At 48.9% G+C, this 24,394-nt stretch overlaps 2 protein-coding genes across 12 annotated transcripts in view; one reads left to right on the forward strand and one right to left on the reverse strand.

Moving 5' to 3' along the window:
• UNC13A (unc-13 homolog A) overlaps nucleotides 1-3,987 on the reverse strand; it is a 69,501-nt gene extending 65,514 nt beyond the window's left edge. For 8 of the 11 annotated variants that reach the window (XM_027548211.1, XM_027548212.1, XM_027548218.1 and 5 more), the window contains exon 1: nucleotides 3,798-3,987. In XM_027548211.1, the coding sequence (XP_027404012.1) occupies nucleotides 3,798-3,819 (22 nt within the window). In that variant the 5' untranslated portion in view covers nucleotides 3,820-3,987. The remainder of the gene's footprint in view (nucleotides 1-3,797) is intronic. The other 3 variants (XM_027548217.1, XM_027548216.1, XM_027548213.1) reach the window with 1 other exon arrangement.
• An 18,188-nt stretch (nucleotides 3,988-22,175) lies between these two features.
• Nucleotides 22,176-24,394, forward strand: part of MAP1S (microtubule associated protein 1S) — a 34,713-nt gene continuing 32,494 nt past the window's right edge. The window contains exon 1 of the mRNA XM_027548219.1: nucleotides 22,176-23,496. Within this exon, the coding sequence (XP_027404020.1) occupies nucleotides 23,376-23,496 (121 nt within the window). The 5' untranslated portion in view covers nucleotides 22,176-23,375. The remainder of the gene's footprint in view (nucleotides 23,497-24,394) is intronic.

The following is a 24,394-nucleotide window of genomic DNA, read 5'->3' on the forward strand; positions in this document are numbered from 1 at the left end:
GCTCTGAGGATTAAAGTGGGGAATGGGCATAAAAGTCCTAAAAACTATGCCTGTGGAATGCTGGATAGGTGGAACTTGTTGTAGATATCATTATCAGTTGTGAGGCAAACTCACCTTCAAATGCATTGTTAATTTATATGCAACATTCAGTCATCAAATATTTATGAAGCCTTTTAAACACTGAGTGGCCTAACAAAATGCCACAAGGCATATAGGGAGGTCTGGAACCAAAGTACTACCATCATGTTTTTGCATATGCCCTCCACCTAGAGCAAGATCTCTCTTCTCAGTTTCCCCTCATCTTCTGAGACACAGGCAGATGGTGATGATAGGAATGGGGTAGGCTTGCCAGAGGAAAAGGGCCATGGAAACCCTTCTCCTTAGCTCCCCATCCCTCCCAATCTGACTCCACCAGCATGAGGCCAGGAGTAAGGCCAGGTTCTAAGAGCCAGGACCAGTGCCTGGCATATAGTGGGTACTCAATGCTTGCTGAGTAAATATATGAATAAATTCACAAAGGAGTTAAGTGGCACTTGCTATTAGCAGCCTCGGGACTCTGCCAAGACTTAGAAAGTGAATTAAGGTTGGGGAGGGGCAATGGGGCTCTACATAATGAAATGAGAGGGGACAGAGGCCAGGTCTATACAGGGTAGTCTCCCATATGTAAGTTCAGGATATGCACACAAGAATTGCATTGTGTGTGCTTGAATGTGTATTTGCTCGTTACCAGGGCAGGCAAGTGAGTGTACACGAGTGTGTGTGTGTACATGTGTGGTGGGATAATTACACATGTGCACCATCTGAGTGCAGGTGAGGGCCTGCACATATGTGCTGTGGAGTGGGGTGTGGCTGTATGTGGGACATGCTGGTGTGAGCTTAGGTATGTGCAGGCTTTTGAGTGATATCTTAAATACAAACACCTGTTGTGTGTGTGTGTGTATGCACTATGCAATTGTATAGCATGTGTATTTTTGTTTACTTTCATACACGTGCAGACTCCTCTGAAACTACATATACTAGTGTGTGTGTGCGTGCAGCATCAGCCACCTGCTCAAAGTGACAGCTTTGAAAGTCCAGGGAAGGGTTATCATGTGTGTACCTATATGGCCTTGGCATGTACTCTTGTGTACATGTGTGTCTTTTGTGATTTGGGCCCTAACAGGTATACATAGGTACAGGACTGAGTGTTAGGGCATGTGTTGATATTTAGGTGACATGGATACTATAAACATGCATCAAACATGTGTGGATATATATCTGTGTGTGTGTGTGTGTGTACAGATACACATGCCTGTATCATGGGGACCATGTCCGTGGCACAGACTGTGTCCAGTGTATATGTATGTGTGTGTCAATAGGCATGCAAATCTGCACATGTGTCCATGAATGCACAGTCACAGGCACATGGTCTTCATAGATACTTGGTGAATCCTAAGCACTTCTGTTCACACAAGGCAGGCAAGCCTGAGCATGGATGTACTGGCCCCAGTGTGTGCCGGTGTGGGCAAACATGGGTGGGTCCCTGGGTCAGGGGCAGGTATTTCCTCAACTCTGAGGATGAACTCAGATCCAAGGAAAGCCCTGATCCTTCCCCCTTCCCCCTCAGCCTTCAAGACGTCCCACTCTGGGCATCACCCCCACTCCATTCAGCAATTCTTTCTCTCCCTGCTTCTCCCTGTCACCCCCCCACTCCCCCCCCCCCCACACACACACAGCCTTTCCCAGCATCAGCTGTTCGTGTTACACCTCAGGGCTCTACTTCCCACCTCATCCCCTTTCTTACTCCTCCCAGCGAGCCCCCTCTACTCTGCTGACTCCTTCCCTATAAGTTCCACAAAGTCATCCAATACAATTCTTTCTCACCCCTCTTATTGCCTCCGCTTCACACCACCCCTGTAGCCAAGACTCCAGTTTGCATCAGAGTTAAGGGTGAGATTTCAGAGAAGAGATGGGGCTAGGGGGCAGAGGAGAGTGAGCTTGGAGGAGTCAGCCAGGAACCCCCATTGACCCCCTCCTCCAGGGCTATCCCCTCTCAAGTGTTAGGCAGTTCAGAGGAGGGGAGAGGGGCCAGTAGGGGGTTTGGATGTTCACCTCCCCCTCCCCTTGGGCCTAGACTGTGAGGGATGCATGGTGGTCTGCTCCGCCTCTCGACTCTCCTAACTCCTTAGGTTAAGGGCTGAACGAGTTGACTTTTGATTTTACCGGCCCTTCGCCCACCACCAGCCCCGCCCGTCAGGAATGAGTTCAAGGAAAGGAGGCACCTGTCCCTTTAAGAACACCCGCGTCCACGCCAGCACAGCCCCGCGCTAGCAGTACACGGGAAGCCACCGCGGCGGGGAGCGGGCGGGCGGGGCTGGGTTTGTGAATGGAGAGTCACAGCACAGGGGGAGGGGAGAAAGGGGGAGGGGCAGCGGGGGCGGTTCCCGGCTCCTGGGCCTTCCCACCAGGGTCCAGAAGGCCGGGGTTCATCATCCTTCTCTCTCTCTCTCTCCCCATCTCTAGATTTCTCTCTCTCATTCTCTTTCACACACACACACACACACACACACACACACACACACACACACATCACACTCCGGGCTGCCTAAGGTGTCCTGAAGCCTGCTGGCTCAGGCTTGGCCAATACACCTCTTCTTCCACCTCAGCCTTCTGGAAGGGAGTAGAAGTGAGGGGAGGTGGACCTCGGTACTTAAAACCCAAGATTGAGCTCTCTATAAGCCTTGAACCCTGGTTGGGCCACCACCCCCGCCGCCAAGGCCCCCTGCTGAGAACTCAGGAGTGCCCCAGGCGCCTTGGTCCAGGTGGGCTGGCTTCTCCCCTACCCTGCCTCAGGGGTGCGGCGGCGGGTTGGGGGGGGGTGGTGGAAGGAGTCATGGCCCTCCGGAATCTCTCACTCCACCCACCCAAACGCAGAGCGTGGGCCTGGGCGTGGGCCTCGGTGCAGATGGCGTTCTGGCCCCAAAATAGCTCCACCCCACCTCTCCCTTCCTCCCTCCCTCCAGCGCAAAGTGGGTGAGGTGAGGATGGGCCGTGAGGGGTGCAGGGGGCTACTGTACTTCCAAGGGGTCGGCTCCCTGCGGAGAAGGTCGGATAGGTGTTTGTTCCGTGGGGCCAAAGAGGGCTGAGAGGGTGAGGCCCTCAGGCGACTCCCCCAGCCCCCACTAGGGAAACCAAAGAGGTAACTGGAAAAGCGCCTCCAGACCCCTCCATCACAGCTCTCTTAGGATGCTGGAAGGGGTCTCCCCGGCCTCCTCCCCAAGTCCGCTCCACTCCCAGGGTGAGGAGTGCCTAGAGCGCACCGGTAGTCCTAACAGTCAAGCCCCTCTACCCAAATCTTACACGCCCAGGGCTTGGAGACCGCTCCCCCTGCACTCCTCCGAATTCCGAGGCGGGTCCGCATCCCAGCCTACAGTCCAAGACTCCTTCCAAGGACCCTGCAGGATTCATTCGAACTACAGCTCCTTCCACACGAACCCTATAATAACTTGTTCAACACAGACAACCCAGACTAGACCGTTTCCAGATGGAGCCCCGAACCCCTGCCCGCGTCCACACGGGCCTCCGCGTTCAGCCATGTCCACACGACCCCAACAGGGGCAACCAGCACCCCTTGAGGGCCCAGCTGTGTCTACATGGATCACCTTCTCAGGCACCCTGACTTCTCTACAAGGGCCACCCCCTCATAAGTCCAGCCGCGTGTACGCGGGTCACCCCCTCAGGAGCCCAGCCGCATCCACACGGACCCCGAGCCCAGTTAGGGTCCACATCGCTCCCCGTCCCGCAGCCTCGCCTCCTACCTCCAACGCAAAGCAGAGACATGTCTCCAGAGTCGCCGGCGGGCCGGCTCTGTCAGGTCAGGTTTAGCTGCCGCTGGGGTGGGGCATGGCGGGGGCTGCAGCCCGCGCTCGCTCAGCTCACGCCGGGGCCCGGCCTCCGCCGCCGGCCATCTTGGTTCAGCACCGGGGGCGCGGACAGCTCCTGACGTGGTGCTGATGTGAGCCTGGCGGGCGGAGCCCACGGACGCCTGATGGGGCGAGGGCGCAGCGAGCTCGAGGGGTGGGGGTGGGGTTTAAAGGGCCGGAGCAGGTGGGGGCTGAGGGCGGCCACCACGCAGATTCCCTTCTGATTCTACGTGTTTTCGTTTCTCCTTTAGCCCTCAACCTCAAGATCTTGGCTGTCTCTCTGCTCTTTCTGAGTATCTCTATTTCTCTGTCTCTTTGCCTCTGTCTCTCTGTTCTCCTCTCTGGCTCCCGGTCTCTCTCGGTAATGTGTCTCCCTCTGTGCCTCTGTCCAGTCTCTCTGTGTCTCTGCCACGTCCTGTTTAGGTCTCTCTCTGTGTCCCTGTTTTGCTCAGCCTGTGGATCTTTGCACATACTTGGACTGGATTCCATCCTTCACTCCCTTGTGTAACTGGCAACTCCTATTCATCCATCAATGCCCAGTTTGAATATACCCTTCTCCAGAAAGCCTTACCTAATTCCCCCAAACTGAGCCCTGACTTCACCTTTCTGGACTCCCCTGGATTCCAACTCTTCCTCTGGTTGGGCCCTGACCCCAGCATAGCTCTGCTCACCATCTCTCTCCACACATCTGACCCGGCAGTTCCAAGTGAGCTGGTGGCCAACAAACCTGTTCACTCCGTAATGCCAGTACCCAGAACAGTCCCAGAGGCTGAGCCCCAGAGAGTCCCCAGCCCCCAGCATACATGAAGGAACTTCATCAACACAAGATGTATATGGAGTTAGTGAAGCCTGTGTTCAAAACCCAACTCTGCCTGTAATCACCAGCATGACCTCAGACAGGTCATGTGACCACTCTGCCTCAGTTTCCCTGCCTGTAAAACAGAGGTAACAGGAACTCCTTCACAGAGTTGCAGGATATACTGTATAAGTTAACACCTGAAAGCACTTGGGATAGTAATGTATAACATTAACCATTGTTGTGATTCTCATTGCCTTAACATTTTTTATTCCATACCCATTAACCATAGGTAAGGACTTTGTTGTTGTTCAGTCACTCAGTCGTGTCTGACTCTTTGTGACCCCATGGACTGAAGCACACCAGGCTTCCTTGTCCTTCACCATCTCTCAGAGCATGCTCAAACTCATGTCCATTGAGTCAGTGATGCCATCCAACCATCTTGCCATATCATCCCCTTCTCCTGCCTTCAATCTTTCCCAGCATCAGGGTCTTTTCTAATGAGTCAGTGCTTCAAATCAGGTGGGCAAAGTAGTGGAGCTTCAGCTTCAGTCCTTCCAATGAATATTCAGGATTGATTTCCTTTAAGATTGACTGGTTCCATCTCCGTGCAGTCCAAGGGACTCTCAAAAGTCTCCTCCAACACCAGAGCCCCAAAGCCTCAGTTCTTCAACATTCAGCCTTCTTTATGGTCCAACTCTCACATCAATACAACTGGAAAAGCCAAAGCTTTGGCTATATGGACTTTTGTCGGTAAGGTGATGTCTCTGCTTTTTAATACGCTGTCTAGGTTTGTCGTAGCTTTTCTTCCAAGGAGCAAGCATGAGGAATAAGGAGCAGCAATGACAGGTGCTTGAATACAGAACAGTATCATCACAGTGGAAGATCCTGTGGGCCGCTGCCCCTCCCCAATCTATTGTCTCGGCTCTGAAGGATGAACTATGTTGAATTTGTTTTTCATTCCCCTACTTTTCCTCATAGTTTTACCACATATTTATCATGGTTCCGGTTTGTATATTTTTTACTTGACACAACTAGAATGAAACTCACATTCTTATAACTTTGTGTGTGTGTGCAACATGATTTTACTGATATTCATCTGAGTTTCTGTGGTTAGCTGTAGAGCATGCATTTTCACTGAGGTATAGTATTCCTCTGACCTATTACATTTTTATTAAAGTATTTGTTTATTTAATTATATGGAATGCAGGATCTTAGTTCTCCAACCAGGAATCGAACCCATTCCCCCTGCAGTGGAAGCGAGGAGTCTTAATCCTGGATTGCCAGAGAAGTTCCTGATTAGTACCTCTTTATCTACCTTCCAGTTGGTGAACTTTAAGGTTGTTTGCCCACTGGGATTATCACAAACACAGCTTTTATAACCATTCTCAGAAATGTAGGCTGGTACACGCGAGTAGTGATAGCTTGATCATAAAACACCTACATACTTGGCTTCATGAAATAATATTCAACTTGTTTTGATGTGGCTTCAGCAATCTACATTGCAATAGCATCATATAAGCATCTGACTGTTCCACATCCTTGCCAACACTTTGAGTTGTCTGGGTTTTTGAATTGTTCCAAAATAGAAAGGGTGAAATGGTGCCTCATTTTTGTCTTGATTAGCTTTCCGATTGCTCATAAAGTAGAACACTTTATGTAATTTTTTGGTTTCTTATGAGGGTGAAATGCCTGTTGAAGTCTTTTATTTAAAAAATACGATGGTCTTTTCCTATTGATTTGTAGTTATGACTCTGTTGTTGGTTTCATGTGTTGTAAAAATCTCCAATTTTGTGGCTTGTTTTTATTCTATTCATGGTGTCATTTTCTCAACAGAAGCTCTTAATTTTTAAAATAACCTTTTTATTTTGGAAAGATGTTGGATGTATAAAAAAGCTGCAGAAGTACAGAGCTCTAAAAAGCACAGAGCATTTCTGCATATCCTTCATCCAGCCTCCACTAATATTAACATCTTACATATGGTTACAAGGTACATCATACTCAGTTGCTCAGTCATGTCTGACTCTCTGTACCTCATGGACTGTAGTTTACCAGGATCCTCTGTCCATGGAATTTTCCAGGCAAGAATACTGGAGTGGGTTGCTGTTTCCTACTCTAGGGGATCTTCCCGACCCAGGGATAGAACTTGCGTCTCTTGCATCTCCTGCTTTAGCAGGCAGATTCTTTACCACTGTACCACCTGGAAGGCCCTACAAGATACATATGTCAAAACTAAAACATCAACATTGGCATTTATTATTCACTTATTGTTAACTAAATTGCAAACTTTATATTTCACTAGTTTTTCCACTAATAGTCTCTTTCTGGTCCACGATCCAATCCAGGCTCCTGTGTTGCATTTAGTCATCTTATCTCCTTGATCTCCTCCTCTCTGTGAGTTTCTTTTGCCTCATTTTTCATGGCCTTGATAATTTTGAAGAGCACTGGCCAGGTATTTTGATGAAAACACCCTGATCTGGGTTCATCTAATATTTTCTCATGATTAGACTGGGGTTATCGGGTTCGGGAGGAAGACCACAGATCTGGGGTTCCCTCCACATCATTTCATACCGGAGGTCCCTGATGGCCAATGATGTCACAGAGCATGTTAATTTTGATCACCTGGGTAAGGTGTTATCTGCCAAGTTTATCCACTCTCAAGCTATCGTTTTCACCTTTCCCTGCTCTGTCATTTGTAAGCAAATCACTAAGCCCAGCCCAGACTCGTGGGGAGGGACACTTACTCCTTGGAAGGAAAGTTATGACCAACCTAGATAGCATATTCAAAAGCAGAGACCATACTTTGCCAACAAAGGTCCGTCTAGTCAAGGCTATGGTTTTTCCTGTGGTCATGTATGGATGTGAGAGTTGGACTGTGAAGAAGGCTGAGCACCGAAGAATTGATGCTTTTGAACTGTGGTGTTGGGGAAGACTCTTGAGAGTCCCTTGGACTGCAAGGAGATCCAACCAGTCCATTCTGAAGGAGATGGGCCCTGGAATTTCTTTGGAGGGAATGATGCTGAAGCTGAAGCTCCAGTACTTTGGCCACCTCATGCGAAGAGTTGACTCATTGGAAAAGACTCTGATGCTGGGAGGGATTGGGGGCAGGAGGAGAAGGGGACGCCAGAGGATGAGATGGCTGGATGGCATCACTGACTCGATGGACGTGAGTCTGAGTGAACTCCGGGAGTTGATGATGGACAGGGAGGCCTGGCATGCTGCGATTCATGGGGTCGAGAAGAGTCGGACACGACTGAGCGACTGAACTGACTGAACTGAAGTGGTGAATGGAAGTGGTGAGTGGAAGTTTCTAAGAAGCTCTTAATTTTAAATTCCTTTATCTTATTGTCATAAAATAATCACAAAATTTACCATTTACGTATATTAAAGTGGACAGTTCAGTGGCATTTAGTATAGTCACAATGTTGTGCAGGCACTACTCAGTTCAGTTCAGTTCAGTTGCTAGTCGTGTCCGACTCTTTGCAACCCCATGGACTGCAGCACGCCAGGCCTCCCTGTCCATCACCAACTCCCGGAGTTCACTCAAACTCATCTCTATTGAGTCAGTGATGCCATCCAACCATCTCATCCTCTGTCATCCCCTTCTCCTCCTGCCCTCAATCTTTTCCAGCATCAGGGTCTTTTCAAATGAGTCAGTTCTTCGCATTAGGTAGCCAAAGTATTGGAGCTTCAGCTTCAGCATCAGTCCTTCCAATGAATATTCAGGACTGATTTCCTATAGGATGGACTGGTTGGATCTCCTTGCAGTCCAAGGGACTCTCAAGAGTCTTCTCCAACACCACGGTTCAAAAGCATCAATTCTTTGGTGCTCAGTTTTCTTAATAGTCCAACTCTCACATCCATATATGACCACTGGAAAAAACAGTACTACTTCTATCTAGAACTAAAACATTTCCATCACCCCAAAAGGAAACCCCATCCCTATCAGCAGGCACTCCCCATTCCCCTCTCCCCTGAGGCCCTGGCAACGATTAATCTGTTTTCTGTCTCTATGGATTAAATTTTAAATTCTTCCACTTGATCAATATTTACCTTTACAGTAAGCACACTTTTTTCTTTGAGGCATAATCAACATATAACATTATATTAGTTTCAGATGTACAACATAATGATTTGATATTTGCACACATTTTGAAATGCTCATTATGCAGAGTCTAGTTAACATCCATCACTATACATAGTGACAGATTTCTTTTCTTGTGATGAACAGACATTAAGTCTTGTTTAAGGAATTCTTTCCTGTCCCAGGATCAGAAAGATATTTTCATAGCATCTTCTATATCCTAGGCCTTGTCATTTACAGTCAAGTCTTGATCTCTCTCAGAGAAGGCAATGGTGCCCCACTCCAGTACTCTTGCCTGGAAAAATCCCATGGATGGAGGAGCCTGGTAGGCTGCAGTCCATGGGGTCGCTAAGAGTCGGACATGACTGAGCGACTTCACTTTCACTTTTCGCTTTCATGCATTGGAGAAGGAAATGGCAACTCACTCCAGTGTTCTTGCCTGGAGAATCCCAGGGACGGGGGAGCCTGGTGGGCTGCCGTCTATGGGGTCGCACAGAGTCCGACACGACTGATGTGACTTACCAGCAGCAGCAGCATTTTGATCTCTCTTGGAACTGATTTGGGAGTGTGGAGTGAGATAAAGTCCAATTGTGTATATTTTTTCCAATGTGGATAATCAATTGTCCCAACATTCTTTAATGAAACGGTCACAAAGCAAGTTTTTGAACAAGTGTGGACTTCATAGCAGACACAGAGCAACCAGAGTACACAGTGCTGCAGGATATCTGTCCCACCTGGGGTCTGTTCTGGCTGCTTCTTCTGTCCTGGGACCATCTATCACTGTTACAGAACTTTATGCCTGTCCTTGATATCTGCTAATAATGCCATTCTTTCATCTTCAGAGCATCCAGATTATTCTTTTTCTCTCAGCTTGTTGGGTTCTGTGGAGAAATCCAGTTGGGACTTTGATTGAAATTGCATGAATCTATAACCAAATAAGGGAAGAATCTTTCCTCATATTGACTCATCCGAAGTGTGAATAAAGGTCTTTCCATTTGTCTATCTTTCAATAAAGCTGACAACTTCCTCCATAAATCTTCCATGTCTTTGTTTTTCAGATTTATTTCTAGGTAATTTGTATGTTTGATGCTATGAATAAGTGGCCTTTTTAGGTTACTTTTTTTTTTTTTTTTTTTACCTGTTAATCATAGGAGTTTAAAATGCAATTGGCTCAAGTATCTAAGAAACTTTATTAACCTTCTGTAAATCCAAGAAATAGATCTGCAGATTCTTTGAGATTTTCATTGTACACAAAGATGTCATCTGTAAATAAAGACACTTTCATTTCCTTTCCAGTCCTTTGGCCTTTCATTTCTTTTTCCTAGCCTACCATACAGGTCAGGTACTTCAGCACAATCTCAGACACCATGGTAACAGGCATCCTTCCCTTGTTCTGCATTTGAAAGAAAACATTTCAACAGTTACCATTAAATATGATACCTGCTATGGTTTTTAATAGAAAATCAAATAAAGGAGATCTACTTCTATTTCCAGTGTGTTAAAATGTTTTTCTTTTAAAAAAAAAAAAAAAGATTTTTCTTTATCATGAACAGGTGGTGAATTTTAGCAACTGCATTTCCTACATCAGTCAGGATAACTATGTAACTCTTTACCTTTAATTTGTTAGTGTGAATTATGTTCTCTTAATATGTTTGATACCCATTGGTCTCTCTTATTCTCTCTCACCCATCCCTGATCTCTGTCCTTTTGCCAAAGACCCTGATAAATTGATCACTCAGATCCAATTAATTTTTAAGCCCCGGTGTCCCATTTCGCTCCCAGCAACAACTTGGCTCATTCCAAAGCTATTTATCTGAGCTATCTCATCTCCCCACTTAATTATGCCCTGCTGTCTTTCTCTTGCCCTCTCTTCTCTGTGGTTCCCTCTTTCCCTGACTCTGCTCACTGTGCATCTACATTCATGAATTTTGCAAACTCCCTTCCACTCTTTATCTATCTCTCCCTCCATCTCTCACGTAGCTTCCGATGTCTCACTTTCTCTCCACCATCCTATGAAATCCACAGATAAAAACTGTTGAAAGAGAGGCGACGGGAGATAGCTCACAGACTGGTGAAAAGTGCAACACACACATATAGACACACATATCTGTGAAGAGTGCACCCACCCCCCTCCCCACTCCACCAAATGCACACACACATCCCTCCCAGCCATCCAAGCTCCTGGCCATCCCCAGAGACTCTGCTCTTATTAAAACTTTTCAATCCCTGGTGCCAAGAGAAGCTGTGGAGAGGTTTGGGCTTTGAATAAGAAAATTCCTCCTCCACAGCATCTGCTGAGCTCAGCTTTCTAGTGGGGAATGAACAGAGCTGCTTCTAGAATCCCCACACAGGGCAACACTGTTTGGTCTTCAGATAAATTTCCAGTCCTTACTGGGTACATGTGATGTTTCTGGCACTGAGTGAAGCTCCATGGAGGAGACAGATATGAATCAGATGTCAATCAGTTTATCCAGCAAACATTTCTTGGCGCCATCTGGATGCTGGGAACTACTCTTGTCAACAGGTTCCAACAAAGTGACATGGTCCCTAACTCGAGAATTGGAAATGAAAATAAGCATGCACAGAGAAAATCAAGGAAAATTAGGAGGAAAACAGGAAGGGTCCCATGATAGAAATGGTGGAGGAGAAGGTAACTGCCTCCTCCTGGTGGAGGCAACACAGAAGCTGAGAAGGAAACAGGCATGGGGAGAGTTTGGGGAGGGAGGTTCGAGACAGAGGGCAGAGCAGATGCAAAGGCCCTGAAGTGTGACTGTGTCTGGTGTGTTGGAGGAAAACCAAGGAGGCTGGTGTGGCTGGAGCAGAGTGAGAGAGGTGAGAGATAGCAAGGGTTATAAAGAGCCTAGGGGATATGGGGAGGAGTCTGAGATGCAGAGAGAGAGACTGAGAGAGGGAGACCGAGAGGGAGAGATGAGACCTCAGCCCGGGGGGCAGAACAGAGACCCAGGAGGACCAGAGACTCCATGGGCGTTTTGTGACCAACAAGGCCTCATCTTCACCCACAAACCCCATGCCGGACCTCTCTCTGATGCCCCAACTGCCCAGGTTGGACGTGGGGAGGGGTGACTGCACTGTGCTGAGCTCAGCGTCATTTTAAGAATCTCTGATTTATCATTTTAAGGATCTCTCTGAGGCTGCCCAGGGGAGCAGGGATGTTTAGGGCGGGAATGTAAGTGGTGGAAGGCCAGGGAAGGATCCAGGAAGGAGCTGGCAGGACCCACAGGAGTGCTGGGCAGGTTTGGGTTCATTCTGAAGTCTGAGCCTACAGGACAACTGGATGAACTGGACATGTGGGGTGAAGGAAGAGAAGTGATGAGAATGAGTCGAGGTTTGGGGACCTGGGGAGCAGAATGATGGTGCAGCCATTCCCCTGCCATGCTGATGAAGAAGTTGATCTCAGGGTGAGGAACTGGGACCTGTGCTTCAGACTGGCTGAATGCAAGATACTTACAAGGTACCCAGTGAGAAGACCCAGTACAGGTGGATATTTGAGTCTGAAGTTCAGGGGAGAGGTTGGGCTGGTGATGCAAATGGGAGAGCCATCAACATGAGATGGGGTGTAGCCACTTGGGGCCAGAGTGCAGACAGAGGGTAAAGGGCTGCCTGGCTTCTAGGACCAAAATCAAGACATCAAACTCAGGGTTCCACCGTCCAGCTGTTTGTCTATCTGTGACTCCAGTCCCTGTAATCAGGGTAGCAAGCAATGTTATGTGTGGGGGACATGGAATTCAGAGCCCTTGGGACTGTCCTGTGGAACAAATCCTCTTCCTCTGACAGTTCTGTTATCAATGGCCTTGTCCTGGGGCAGGTTGGGAATGGGGGAGTACTGCAATAGATGAGGCAGGACATGAGTCCTGAGTCCAAGTTTCTCATAATTATTTCTCATAATTGGAGAGCACAAGAGAGCTCACGTGGTTCCTGAAGGCCTACTGTGTGCTTGGCAACATGCTGGGTGCCTGACATATCCTATTTTCCTTAATCCTCTGCAACCCGAGGTGGGTGCAATACTGTGCTCATTTCACAAATAGGAAGACTGAGTTCCTGAGATATTGGGGAGACAAGGCTGGAATATAAAACAAGATTGGACCAACTCTCGGAATAGGCTGTTTATGCAACACAGATGTTCATGTAATCACTCATTCATTCAAAAAACACAGCCTGGATCCACACCCATGTCCATGCCACGTCCAAGGCTGGGGGAGGGGGTGGATCCTGCCTGGAGTCCAGGAGAAGGATGTGGGGCCACAGAATCCGATCTCTGCAGTCAGCGCTGGGAGATGACTAAGGGGGAAGGAGGCTCTGATTGGTATGCTGGGAAAGGTGTCCTGGAAAAGAGGAAACTGGAGAGTGAAGAGGTCTCCCTAAGCACTGTAGAATTGGAGGAAGGGCATTCCTAGCAGATAGCATAGCAAATATTATATCAATAACCTCAGCTACACAGATGACACCATCCTTATGGCAGAAAGCAAAGAAAAACTAAAGAGCCTCTTGATGAAAGTTCAGTCACTCAATCGTGTCCAACTCTTTGCAATCCCATGGACTGCAGCACACCAGGCCTCCCCGTCCATCACAAACTCCCAGAGCTTGCTCAAACTCATGTCCACTGAATCGGTGATACCATCCAATCATCTCATCCTCTGTCATTGCCTTCTCCTCCTGCCTTCAATCTTTCCCAGCACCAGGGTCTTTTCCAGTGAGTCAGTTCTTTGCATCAGGTGGCCAAAGTATTGGAGCTTCAGCTTCAGCATCAGTCCTTCCAATGAATATTCAGGACTGATTTCCTTTAGGATTAACTGATTTGATCCTCTTGCTCTCAAGGAACTCTCAAGAGTCTTCTCCAACACCATAGTTCAAAAGCAACTTGAACTTTCAAAAGGAAGTGAAAGAGGAGAGTGAACAAGTTTGCTTAAAACTCAACATTCAAAAAACAAAGATCATGGCACCTGGTCCCATCACTTCATGGCAAATAGATGGGGAAACAATGGAAACAGTGAGAGACTATTTTTTGGGCTTCAAAATCACCGCAGATGGTGACTGCAGCCATGAAATTAAAATCACTTGCTCCTTGGAAGAAAAGCTATGACCAACCTAGACAGCATATTAAAAAGTAGAGACATTGAGGACAAGGGTCCGACGGCAAAGGGAGGACGCCCTCCCTCATAGCTCATCCCATTACTCCTTTATGCCTTGGTTATGAGCTATGAGGGATTGGCCTGAGGAGGCTAATAATACAAGACAACGATTGAATTGGCCAAGAGCATCAGGCCTCGAAAGGGGCACAGTCATGGGACTGGTCTGAATGGGATGGCGGGCGGGGCTCCGGCCTCAGAGGCGGGGCTCAGTCCAAAGTCCCCAGAGTGACCAGCAGGGGGCAGCACTGGGCCAACGGCTGGTGCCCACGGTTGGGGGTCGGAGTGAGGTACCAGCTCGAGAGGAGTTAATTTATCTAGTGAGTTCCTTCAGTGTGCCAGGTGCTGGGCAAAACTCTACAAATGTTCACTCCTTTAATCCTCAAATTGATTATATGGGCAGAGAAACAGAACAAAAAATTTAAGTCACATACCCAAATTCACACAGCAAGGAAGTGCCAGAGTTGGGGTTTAAACCCAGGGAATTCAGCTGCAGCCCTTAACACCTACATTCCCAAATCCTCTAAAATGATAGTTTTTGTTTGTTTTTTAAAGCAAGGGCTCCCTCTCAACAATTACTGAGCTCTTCTTGCTTACCTTTCTTGTGGCCATCTTTCCAGGTGCATACAATCATTCCCATTCCCCAGGTGTGCACAATCATTCCATTACTCCTTTATGCTTCGGTACCATTAAACCAAGGCATAAACGAGTAACTCTTGGAGTCGAGATGCTTTTATGTCCAAAGTGAAAATCTCAAGAGTTTGTGAGGCTCATCCACCCTCGGGCCAGCTCAGGGAAGGAACCAGCAGGAACCCAAAGCCTCTGCCTTTTCCAGTCTCCAGGCCCCTGCTGCCACCACTGCCCCAGTCAAGGCCCTCGGCGTGCCCCAACTCAGAGATGCACCCTCATTCATGCTACCCTTCCGAGACCTGCTTCCCCACCCCAGACTGGCTGAAGACCCCATGGACTCCCGCCCAGCCAAGGGAGAGAGCTGAGAACACTCGACAAAGGGGCTTCAGTGATGTCATCTTTGACAGGTGGGAAACTGATCAGAAACGCCAAAACATTTGCCCAAACTGCTGACAGTAAGAGGTAACAGTTGGACGGGAGCCATGCCTCTAAGACTACCATTAAGGCACTGTCAGGCAGGTCTGTATGAGTCCCGGTGCGCAAGGCACCCAAGAACTGCAGAGAATCCTTTGAAAATGTTTGAGACCCAGATGCATAAACACTTGGGCTCTAGAATGCAAAAGGGGAACGCCAAGTCCAAATGAACCCATGTTTTATTATGTTTAAGAACAGGATGTCAACTTTATTGTGGTTAAAATCCATCCATCTGGAAAGAGGCTTGGGTTGGGAATGCTCTCCCTGAGAAGACCCCAAGCAGATCGCCGGCAGTTGTCTACTTTAGAGAGCTGCCTGTGGCCAATAGATTTCCAAAGCAAAATGATAAATTACAAGAATAATTAACCCGATGCGCATTTAGCACGTGGAGAGTCTGCTTCGAGTTGGGAGTGTTTTAACTCCTTTAATCCCAACATCGCCTCTACTGGGTGCGGCTGTTTTGATACAGGTCCATGCGATAGGGAAACTGAGGCACAGGGAAGTCAAAGAGCTGAGGAGGGACACAGCTGGGGTTTGAACCTCACCAGACCCCCTCATGTGGTCGGCACTCTTGACCCCTGTGCTGTCTTCAGCCTTGTGTTTCACGGCAGAGTCTTCCGTGGAACTGGAGATGCGGATACCATGGTGACCGTTTGATTTTGAAAGGGTATGGATGTCGGGCACGGCGCAGTTTGGGGTTCCAGATCTGGACGATGGTGGGAAGCTAGGTCAGGACTCCTCTATGTCCCCTCCAATCCCCGTTCTCCTCCCCGGACTGCAAGCCACCCAAGGCAGGTCGCCTCCCGCCCTGGACCTGGCTGCCAGACAGTGTGCAGCCCCGCCCCTGACCACGCCCTGGTGGCCGGCTCTGATTGGATCCGGGTGGGTGTAACCCCTAGAGCAGTACTTCATACAACAGCTGGTAGCGAATTAGAGGACGTACTTCGAAAGATCGGCCTGCACGGCTCTTCTTGCGCGGTGATTGGCTCCCAATCTTCCCTTCTCCTCTAGCATCTGCCTCCAAACTGTGTCTCAGTAAGATGTCTTTAATTCCTCTGACACACCTCTTGTGCAGGCTTCTGCACGCACTGTTCCCATTGCCAGAAACACCTCTTCCTCTCTCCTGTATAGGCTGCTTTCTCTCCCCTTCTCAGCTGAAATGTCCCCTCCTCTGGGAAAGCCCTGATGCCCAAGGCTGGTGGGAGAACACCCCTTGGGCCTTCAGCATCTTCTGTTCTTATACCAGTTTTCTTGTCTGTTTCCCAACCAGGCAGCAAGTTGTTTAGAAGCTAAGGCTGGGGCTCAGAAAACATTGTCTCCCCGTTGCCCAGTAGCATACAGAGGGAGCTCAAGCAATCGATATATGTTGGACTTCCCTGGTGGACCAGTGGTTAAGAATCCGCTTGCCAATGCAGGGGACACGGGTTTGATCCCTGGTCTGGGAAGATTCCACATGCCAGCAGAGCAACCAAGCCCAGTGCACCTCAACTACTGAAGCCTGAGGGATCTCGAGCCCGCGTTTCTGCAGCTACTGAAGCCTGTGGTGCCCTAGAATCTGTGCTCCTCAACAAGACAAGCCAAAGCAATGACAAGCTGGCTAGACTAGAGACTAGAGAGTAGCTCCATTTTCACAGCTAAAGAAAGGCTGCGTGCAGCAACAAAGATCCCGCGCAGCTGAAGATAAGTAAAATTTAAAAAGAAATAAATATCGACTGGTATAATTAATGAATTAATCTGGTAGCAGAGATTTGGGAGCTCTCCACCGTTGTGAAACAGAAACAGGCCCTGTGGGGCCTTCCCAGTGACAGACATCTGTGTTCCCCACTTCTTGCTTGTAGAAAAAGCTTTTAGCCTCTTAGGCCTTATCTGAGAGCAGACTCAGCAATTGATGATTGGAGAAGTGGGAAATCAGGGACAAAAATGAAGCAGTCAAGCGGGAAAGTAATAGCAAATTAAATAATAGGTCCACCAGAAAAAAGAGTCACAAAACCCCTAGCTTCTCCTTGAGGTTACCCCTCTATGGAGAGCCTTCTGACACATATTCTTATGCTGTTTTGGCAGAAACCAGGACCCTACCAGATGGAAACTGCTGACCTCAAACATATAGAGCCTAAACTGGTTGGAGGCAGAAGATTGATCACTCTGTTAACTCACCACCAACCAATCAGAAAAATGTCCATGACATGGTCATACACCCTGTGACCCTCACCCCTAATGCTGCTTTGAAAAACCCTTTCCTGGAAGCCATCAGAGGTCGGACATCTTTGGCACTTTGGCTACCTTCTCTTCTTGCTTGGCACTGTGCGAAGGAATGCTGCACTTTCCTTCACCACACCTGGTACCAGTTGACTGGCTTTTCAGTGCATTGGGTGAGAGGACCTGAGATCAGTTTGGTAACACTTTTGGGAACTCTGAGCTAGAAGCTCCTGAGGTCAGGACCAAGACTCCCCCGCTACTGGTCTGGCATTCAATACATGTGTGTGGAATGGGGCAGGGAAAGGGTACTGGTCTTTTGTGAGGATGACATTGAGCACAACATGTGCTCCATGGTTCCCCTACATGATCCTCTGCAGCCCTCAGGGATCCAAGCCACTCCAGCCTAGCACCTCCCTCCCTACTCATCCTCTATCTAGGGCCCACACTGAGGTAGGATTTGGAGTGGCCCAAGGGAGAGGAAGGGGTGGGCATTCATGTCCGCGAGCCTCTGTTAGATGTCCAAAGTGGGCTGTCTTGTCCAGTCCCCCATGGAGGCGGAGCTTGGCGGGACCCTGGGCTGATAAGAGGAGAAAGGAGGGAATCACCATTTCTGGGGGCATCTTTGCACTAATTGGGGAATTTGGGGGAGTGGCTGAGAGATCACCCATCCAGAGAGGACCTGGATCATAAACAAGAGGCAGCCTCTCTCCCCCATTCCACCCACCCCCACCCCACATCCTGGTGATTTTATGAAATAAACTCATTGCAAGCAAGTGCCTATCCCTATCAAGTCACTCCTAGATGCCTCTTTCCTTTTTGCTCCATAGTGTGGGGTTTAAGAGGGCTTCCTTGGTGGCTCAGACAGTAAAGAATTCTTCTGCTATGCAGGAGACCCAGGTTCGATCCTTGGGTCGGGAAGATCTGCTGGAGAAGGGAATAGCTACCCACTTCAGTATTCTTGCCTACAGAATCCTATGAACAGAGGAGCCATGGGCTACAGTCCAAAGGATCGCAAAGAGTCAGGCATGACTGGGAAACTCAGCACACACACACACACATACACACACAAACACATACACACACATGTTTTCTTGGTCTCATTTAACTCATGCAATATATTCCAAAACAAAAACATTTAGCATCAACTCTCTGCTCTGCAGGAGGGAATTGAAGCCACATCCTCCTCTCAGGAGACCCCTGCTGGTCCCCTGAAGAACTTCTATGTTCTTCCATTTGGGGCAATACCAGCCCCTCCCTCCCCTTCCAGCCCATCCATGACGCTATGGGGAGTCCATGTCTGGTTCTGTCTCTCCTAGCTCCTTGCAACCAGGCTGAGGTGAGGTTGGCACAGAGGATTTGGCTGAGGGTGTTTGCTGAATTAATGAATGCAAGATCTGCCTGATGAACTCAAGTGCATTCTTCAAAAGCCCAGCTTCAATGTCCCTTTTCCCAGGATACCTTCCCTGTCTCCCCATACAGAGCCTTCACTGCCCCATTCTGGACTCCTCCAGCTCCAGGTCCACCCTCTAGCCCAGCCCTGGCTCCACAGTTAGGGGGCATCTGTGGCCAGCTCTTCCTCCTGAAGACTGGGGTCTCCTTGGGGACCTCTTGGAGGCATAGGAAATTTGTCAGGAAGTGTTTACTGAATGGATGAATGAATGCCTCTTGCAGGGCCCGGAGTCACATACCCGGGGTTCACATCCCCGCTGGGGTGCTAGATACTGGATCTGCCCCTTAACTCTCTGAATCCTTTTTTCTCCTTTATTAAATGTGTTTACTCAGAGCTTGGGGCCAAGTTTTTGCAAGAATGAAACGAACTGACATATAGGCATACAAGCCTCAGGCTCCCCCCCGCCGTTCCAGATTCAGAGTGATTTGCATGGAGGACCAGTCATTTTGTTCCCTTCTCAGCACCCAGAGCTAGAGTGTTGTCAACGCAAGCGCTTAATGAATGTTGATGAACAGGGTTGGTGATAGGCGTGGGGGAAGAAGGGGGAAAAGGCAAATATTAAAATAGCTGTCATAAAAAAGAATAAAATAATGACATTTGCAATAACATGGATAGAAATAGAATTATCATACTAACTGGAGTAAGGCAGAAAGAGAAGGATAAATACCATATGACCCTAGTTGTATGTGGAATCTAAAATATGACATGAATGAGCTTATCTAGGAAGCAGAAACGGACTCACAGACTTGGGGACAGACTTGTGGTTGCCAAGCGGGAGGAGGGGTGGGGGACGGATGGATTGGGAATTTGGGGATTAGCAGATGTAAGCTATTATCTATAGAATGAATAAACAAAGCCTTACTGTATAGCACAGGGAATAATCTTAAATATCCTATGATAAACCATAATGGAAAAGAACATGAAAAAGGACGTGTGTGTGTGTGTGTATGCAACTGGATCACTTTGCTGCACACCAGAAACTAACACAATATTGTAAATAAACTATACTTCAAAAAATAAAATATAAACAAAACAAAAAGGCTGAAATCTAAGTGTTGGTATGACACGGGGGACATTTCCTCCCTCACAGCCTACCTGAGAAAACAGCCTGACCATTCCTTACCCCATGACTCAGCCATTCCACCCCTAGGCACACACTGGGGGAGAAAAGAGTATAGTCACCAAGAGACATGTACAAGTATGCTCAAACAGCTTTATCCACAATTGCTCCAGACTGGAAACAACCCAAATGCTCACCAATGAGGAAAATGGATGAATCGTGAAAAATTGGTACCCAGTGGTTACAATAAGAAAGGAAAAAAATCTAATTGTTTGCAAGGATGTGGAGCCTTTGGAACCCCTGTACACTGCCAGTAGGAATGTACAATTTAACAGCTGCTGTGGAAAACAGCCTGGCAGTTCTTCAAAAGCTAAATAGAGATTTACCATATGACCCAGCAATTCCACTCCTAGGTACAGACCCAAGAGAATTGAAAGCAATGTTCAAGAAAAACTTGCACATGAATGTTTACAACAGCACTGTTTGCAAGAGTGGAAAGGTAGTAACAATCCAGATGTCCATCAGCAGATGAATGGGCAAGCCGAATGTGATGGGTCCACAGGAAGGAATAAAGTGGTCACATATGATACAGCATGGATGCACCTTGAAAACATTATGCTGAGTGAAGAAAGCCAGAGAGAAATGGTTTCGTATCGTATGAAATGTGCAGAACAGGACGGTCGACAGGGACAGAAAGCAGATTAGTGGTTGCCAGTGGCTGGGAGGGAGGGGGTTGGGGAAGACTGCTAAAGAGTGTGGGGTCCTTTAGGTATTTTGGGGCTAGATGCTAGTGAGGGTCATACTACATTGTGAGTCTCCTAAATACCCTGAATTATACACTTTAAATGGTTAAACAATAAGCGCATGCCTAGTCACTCAGTTGTGTCTTATTCTTTTTGACCCTTTGAACTGTAGCCCACAAGTCCCTGGGATTTTTCAGGCAAGAATACTGGAATGGGTTGCCATTTTCTTCCTCTAGAGGATATTCCCGACCCTGGGATTGAACCTCCATCTCCTGTGATTCCTGCATTGCAGGCAGATTCTTTATCTGCTGAGCCATCAGGGAAGCCCCTAAAATGGTAAGTAATATGTTATATTTATTTGATCACAATATAAAAAGAAAGAAAAGATACTTGGGAATACTACATAACCATGAAAAGGGACAAATGCCTGTTCCACACACATGAGGAGCAAGAGAAGCCAGAACCAAGAGTGGATACCCTGTGCAATCCCATCTCTGAGAAGTTCAAACTCAGGTAAATTCACCCAAGTGATGACAGTCAGATAAGTGCTCACCTTGAGGGAGTGGAGAATGAACTGGAGTATCCAAGGTGGTGCAGCGGGGGCTGGAAATGTCCTAAATCCTGACCTCCATCAACCTCCACTCCTGACATTCATGAACTTGACCATGTTTATGTTCAACCTCAATAAAAATGTTAAAAAGAGAAAAGATTTGCCAGGGGAAGGAGACTAGGGCATCCAGCAGTCCTGACGGTTGAGGGTTTTCCATTTCCCCCATAATTTCAGCACCTGATCCCTCTGGTAACTGATGACCTGAAAAGAGGCATGGAGCTGGGCATGGACAAAAGCAGGAGAGCAGTGACTGGAGTCTGTTGCCTGGGATTTCAGAAATGGTCCCCAGACGCTTCTTTCATCTCTTGGGAGATGCTCCCCCCACTCTTCACATTAGGGTCTCCAGACTGAGAGACACTCTGGGACAGGAAAACCTCAGGACTCCAGAACACTCAGAACATCAGGTCCCAGATGCCTTGGCAACTCAGAGCCCTTTAAGACCCACTAGAATGAACATTAGGGCTTCCCTGGTAGCTCAGCTGGTAAAGAATCCACCTGCAATGCAGGAGACCCCAGTTCAATTCCTAGGTAGGGAAGATCCACTGGAGAAGGGATAGGCTATCCACACAGGTATTCTTGGGCTTCCCTGGTGCCTCAGCTGGTAAAGAATCTGCCTGCAATGCAGTAGACTGGGTTTGATCCCTGGGTTGGGAAGATCCCCTGGAAAAAGGAACAGCTACCCACTCGAGTATTCTGGCCTGGAGAATTCTAAGGATTATTCCATGGCAAAGAGTTGGACATGACTTTGCCACTCCCACTTTCACCTTCAGAATGAGCACTGCCCATCATAATTCACAGCCTTGGGCAGAAGAGAGAGCATAGACTTCGAGCAGAAGGTCCCAGGTTCCTGTCCTGACCCAATCAATCAATACACATGAGTGAATGGTGGATGAAGGAGCTTTTCGCTCCCATTTCACACCCTTTATCATGCACTTCCCAGATGCTCAGCTTTGTCCTGCAAAAAAACTGGGATCCCAGAGAAATCTCAGCCTAGTCTGGCCTCCAACAATCTCCTATCCTGCTGAGGAAGATAGAACCTGACACAGACATTCCCACTTTTATTACTGTTGAGAGCAATAATAGAAGAAATCACAGGCAGCCAGCAAACAGGGAAGGGAGCCAAGGGGGAGGGACTGGGATAGAGGAAGGATGCCAGGGCCATAAAGAGAGAGGAAGTGGAGCGCTCAAACGTTAGACGGACGGCACGTGGCCAGCGACTGTTATACACTGACCAGGGAGGAAGTTGGACTGAATAGATAATGAAGGGCAGTGGGAGGTTAACCCTTCTTGGCAGATCTTTTCGCTTGTCTTGGTTGGTTTTGTATACCTCCAAAGATGGGGAGCTAACTCCTGAGGGATGCAACCTAGCCCTTCCTAGGCATGATCATCTGTCAAGAAGTTTGATGCAACATGATTTTTCAAGTAGTGGCCACCGTGGGTAAAAAGGCTGAATGCAATTGACTGGGGAAGGAGGGTTACCCATGTGAACCAGGTAGCCAGTCCCTGTCGCAGGCTGGATCTGGAGTCAAACCCACCTGAATCTCTCCTCTACCTCTTATGCGTCTGGTGACTTCATCTCTCCAAGTCTATTTCCTCTCCATTCCTCTGAAATGACTGTGCCCACAGCCTACTTCATAACTACCAACTTCATAGATTTATGCATATCTTCAATGAGCAAGATGCCCTGCAAACTGTAGGTGCAGAATAACTGTGGTGCCCTGCTCCAGATCCAGAGTGCTCTGGAATCTGTCTCAACTTCATATGTACTTTCCTAATCTCTAAGCTCTGCACATGCTCTAACTTACACCTCACATGTCATTATCTCATAACCCACACCTGGAAAACTCCTAAACATCTCTCAAAGCCCTCAAAGTTACCCTTGTTTTCTTTGTTTAAGCCCTGACCTAGGGAACCGGGACCATCTGGGATCTGGTTCAAGACTGGACCCACTGACATGTAATATGAGTTTCTGGAGGGCAGAGATTCCAATTGGCAAGTAGTAGACACGCAGTCAGAACTTGCTGGATAAATGAGTGAAAGAATCAATGAGTGAATGAATGAATGAAACAGTAGTCATTTGGGAGAGGTGTCCAAAGCCGAGATTCAAGACTCGGCTAACGCTTAGGAGCCTGTATCCGCAAGTCCCACTACCGCAGAGGGCGCAAGGGGGCAGATAACGAGCGAGGAGGGGCTTCCGGGAGGGGTCTTCAGCCCTTCCGGTCCGGCCCCTTTAAGGGGCGGGGACAGTAGGGCGGGCGCTCGGAGCGTCAGGGCGGCGCTAAGATGGCGGCGACGGTCGCAGGGTCCGGGGCGGCCGAGGTCCCCAGCTCGCTGCTGCTCGTAGTAGGCGGCGAGTGCGGATGCAGGGGGCTGCTTGCCTACGTGCTGGAGGAGCTTGAACGAGGTCGGACCGGTCCGGGAACGCGGTGCCGGGGAGGCGGTAGCGGCCGCGCATCTCGGCCTAAGAGCCGGAGGATGGAGCGGTCGGGGCGGGGGCCGGCCAGATCGGGGGGCGGGGGTGGCCCGGGCCCCTATCCTCTTACCGTTAGACGCAGGGCGCAGGCAGAGTCTATGGGCGCCCGCGGAGGAAGCAGCGTTCGGGGTCGGGCTCAGCTGCTCCGCCTCGAGCCTGGTGCAGACCGGGGAGGGGACACGGGCCCCGGCTTTGGGGGCCCACGCGACTGGGCAGCATGGGCAACGGCTCCGCTTCCCGCTCTCCGGGCGCGCCTCGATTCCCCGGCTCTTAGTAGCCTTGACGTCCTGGAGGGAGGAGCAGGGATAGGGAGGTTGGGCCCGGAGCCCCGGGGGCCACTTTCCGTAGCTCCATGAGGAACTGCTAATTGGGGTGTGGGCGGGTGCGGCCTGCTTAGGGGATTTGGCACCTGAATATGTGAGTCATAGATGCACCTGCAGGATTCACCTGCCAAGCACTTGGCACGGTGGGACCGGCGGGCGTGGTGCATCCCGCACCGTGCTGCTTGGAGGGCACCCTAGATCCGTCATCCCGCATCTCTCAGATCGTCAGCGCCTGTCCTCCATGGCCAGGAAAATGGGATGGCAGCACACAGCTCATGGGTTTAGGGAATGTCACCCCGCAGGGCGTCGAGGATAGGGCGGGGACCTCTGGCAGGTTCAGACCTGCACTCTCAGGACTAATGGTCTGGTGGGGAGGGAGGCAGGGAGATGGATCAAGTTTTAAGGTCAGATGGTTTCAGGACTGTTCAGAGGAAGATGCCAAGGGCTGAGAGGACCTGAAGGATGGGAAGGCAGGGAGAGGGGCCTCTGGGCAGTGGGATCAGTTC

This window comes from Bos indicus x Bos taurus, chromosome 7, assembly GCF_003369695.1.
Source record: "Bos indicus x Bos taurus breed Angus x Brahman F1 hybrid chromosome 7, Bos_hybrid_MaternalHap_v2.0, whole genome shotgun sequence".
NCBI lineage: Eukaryota > Metazoa > Chordata > Mammalia > Artiodactyla > Bovidae > Bos > Bos indicus x Bos taurus.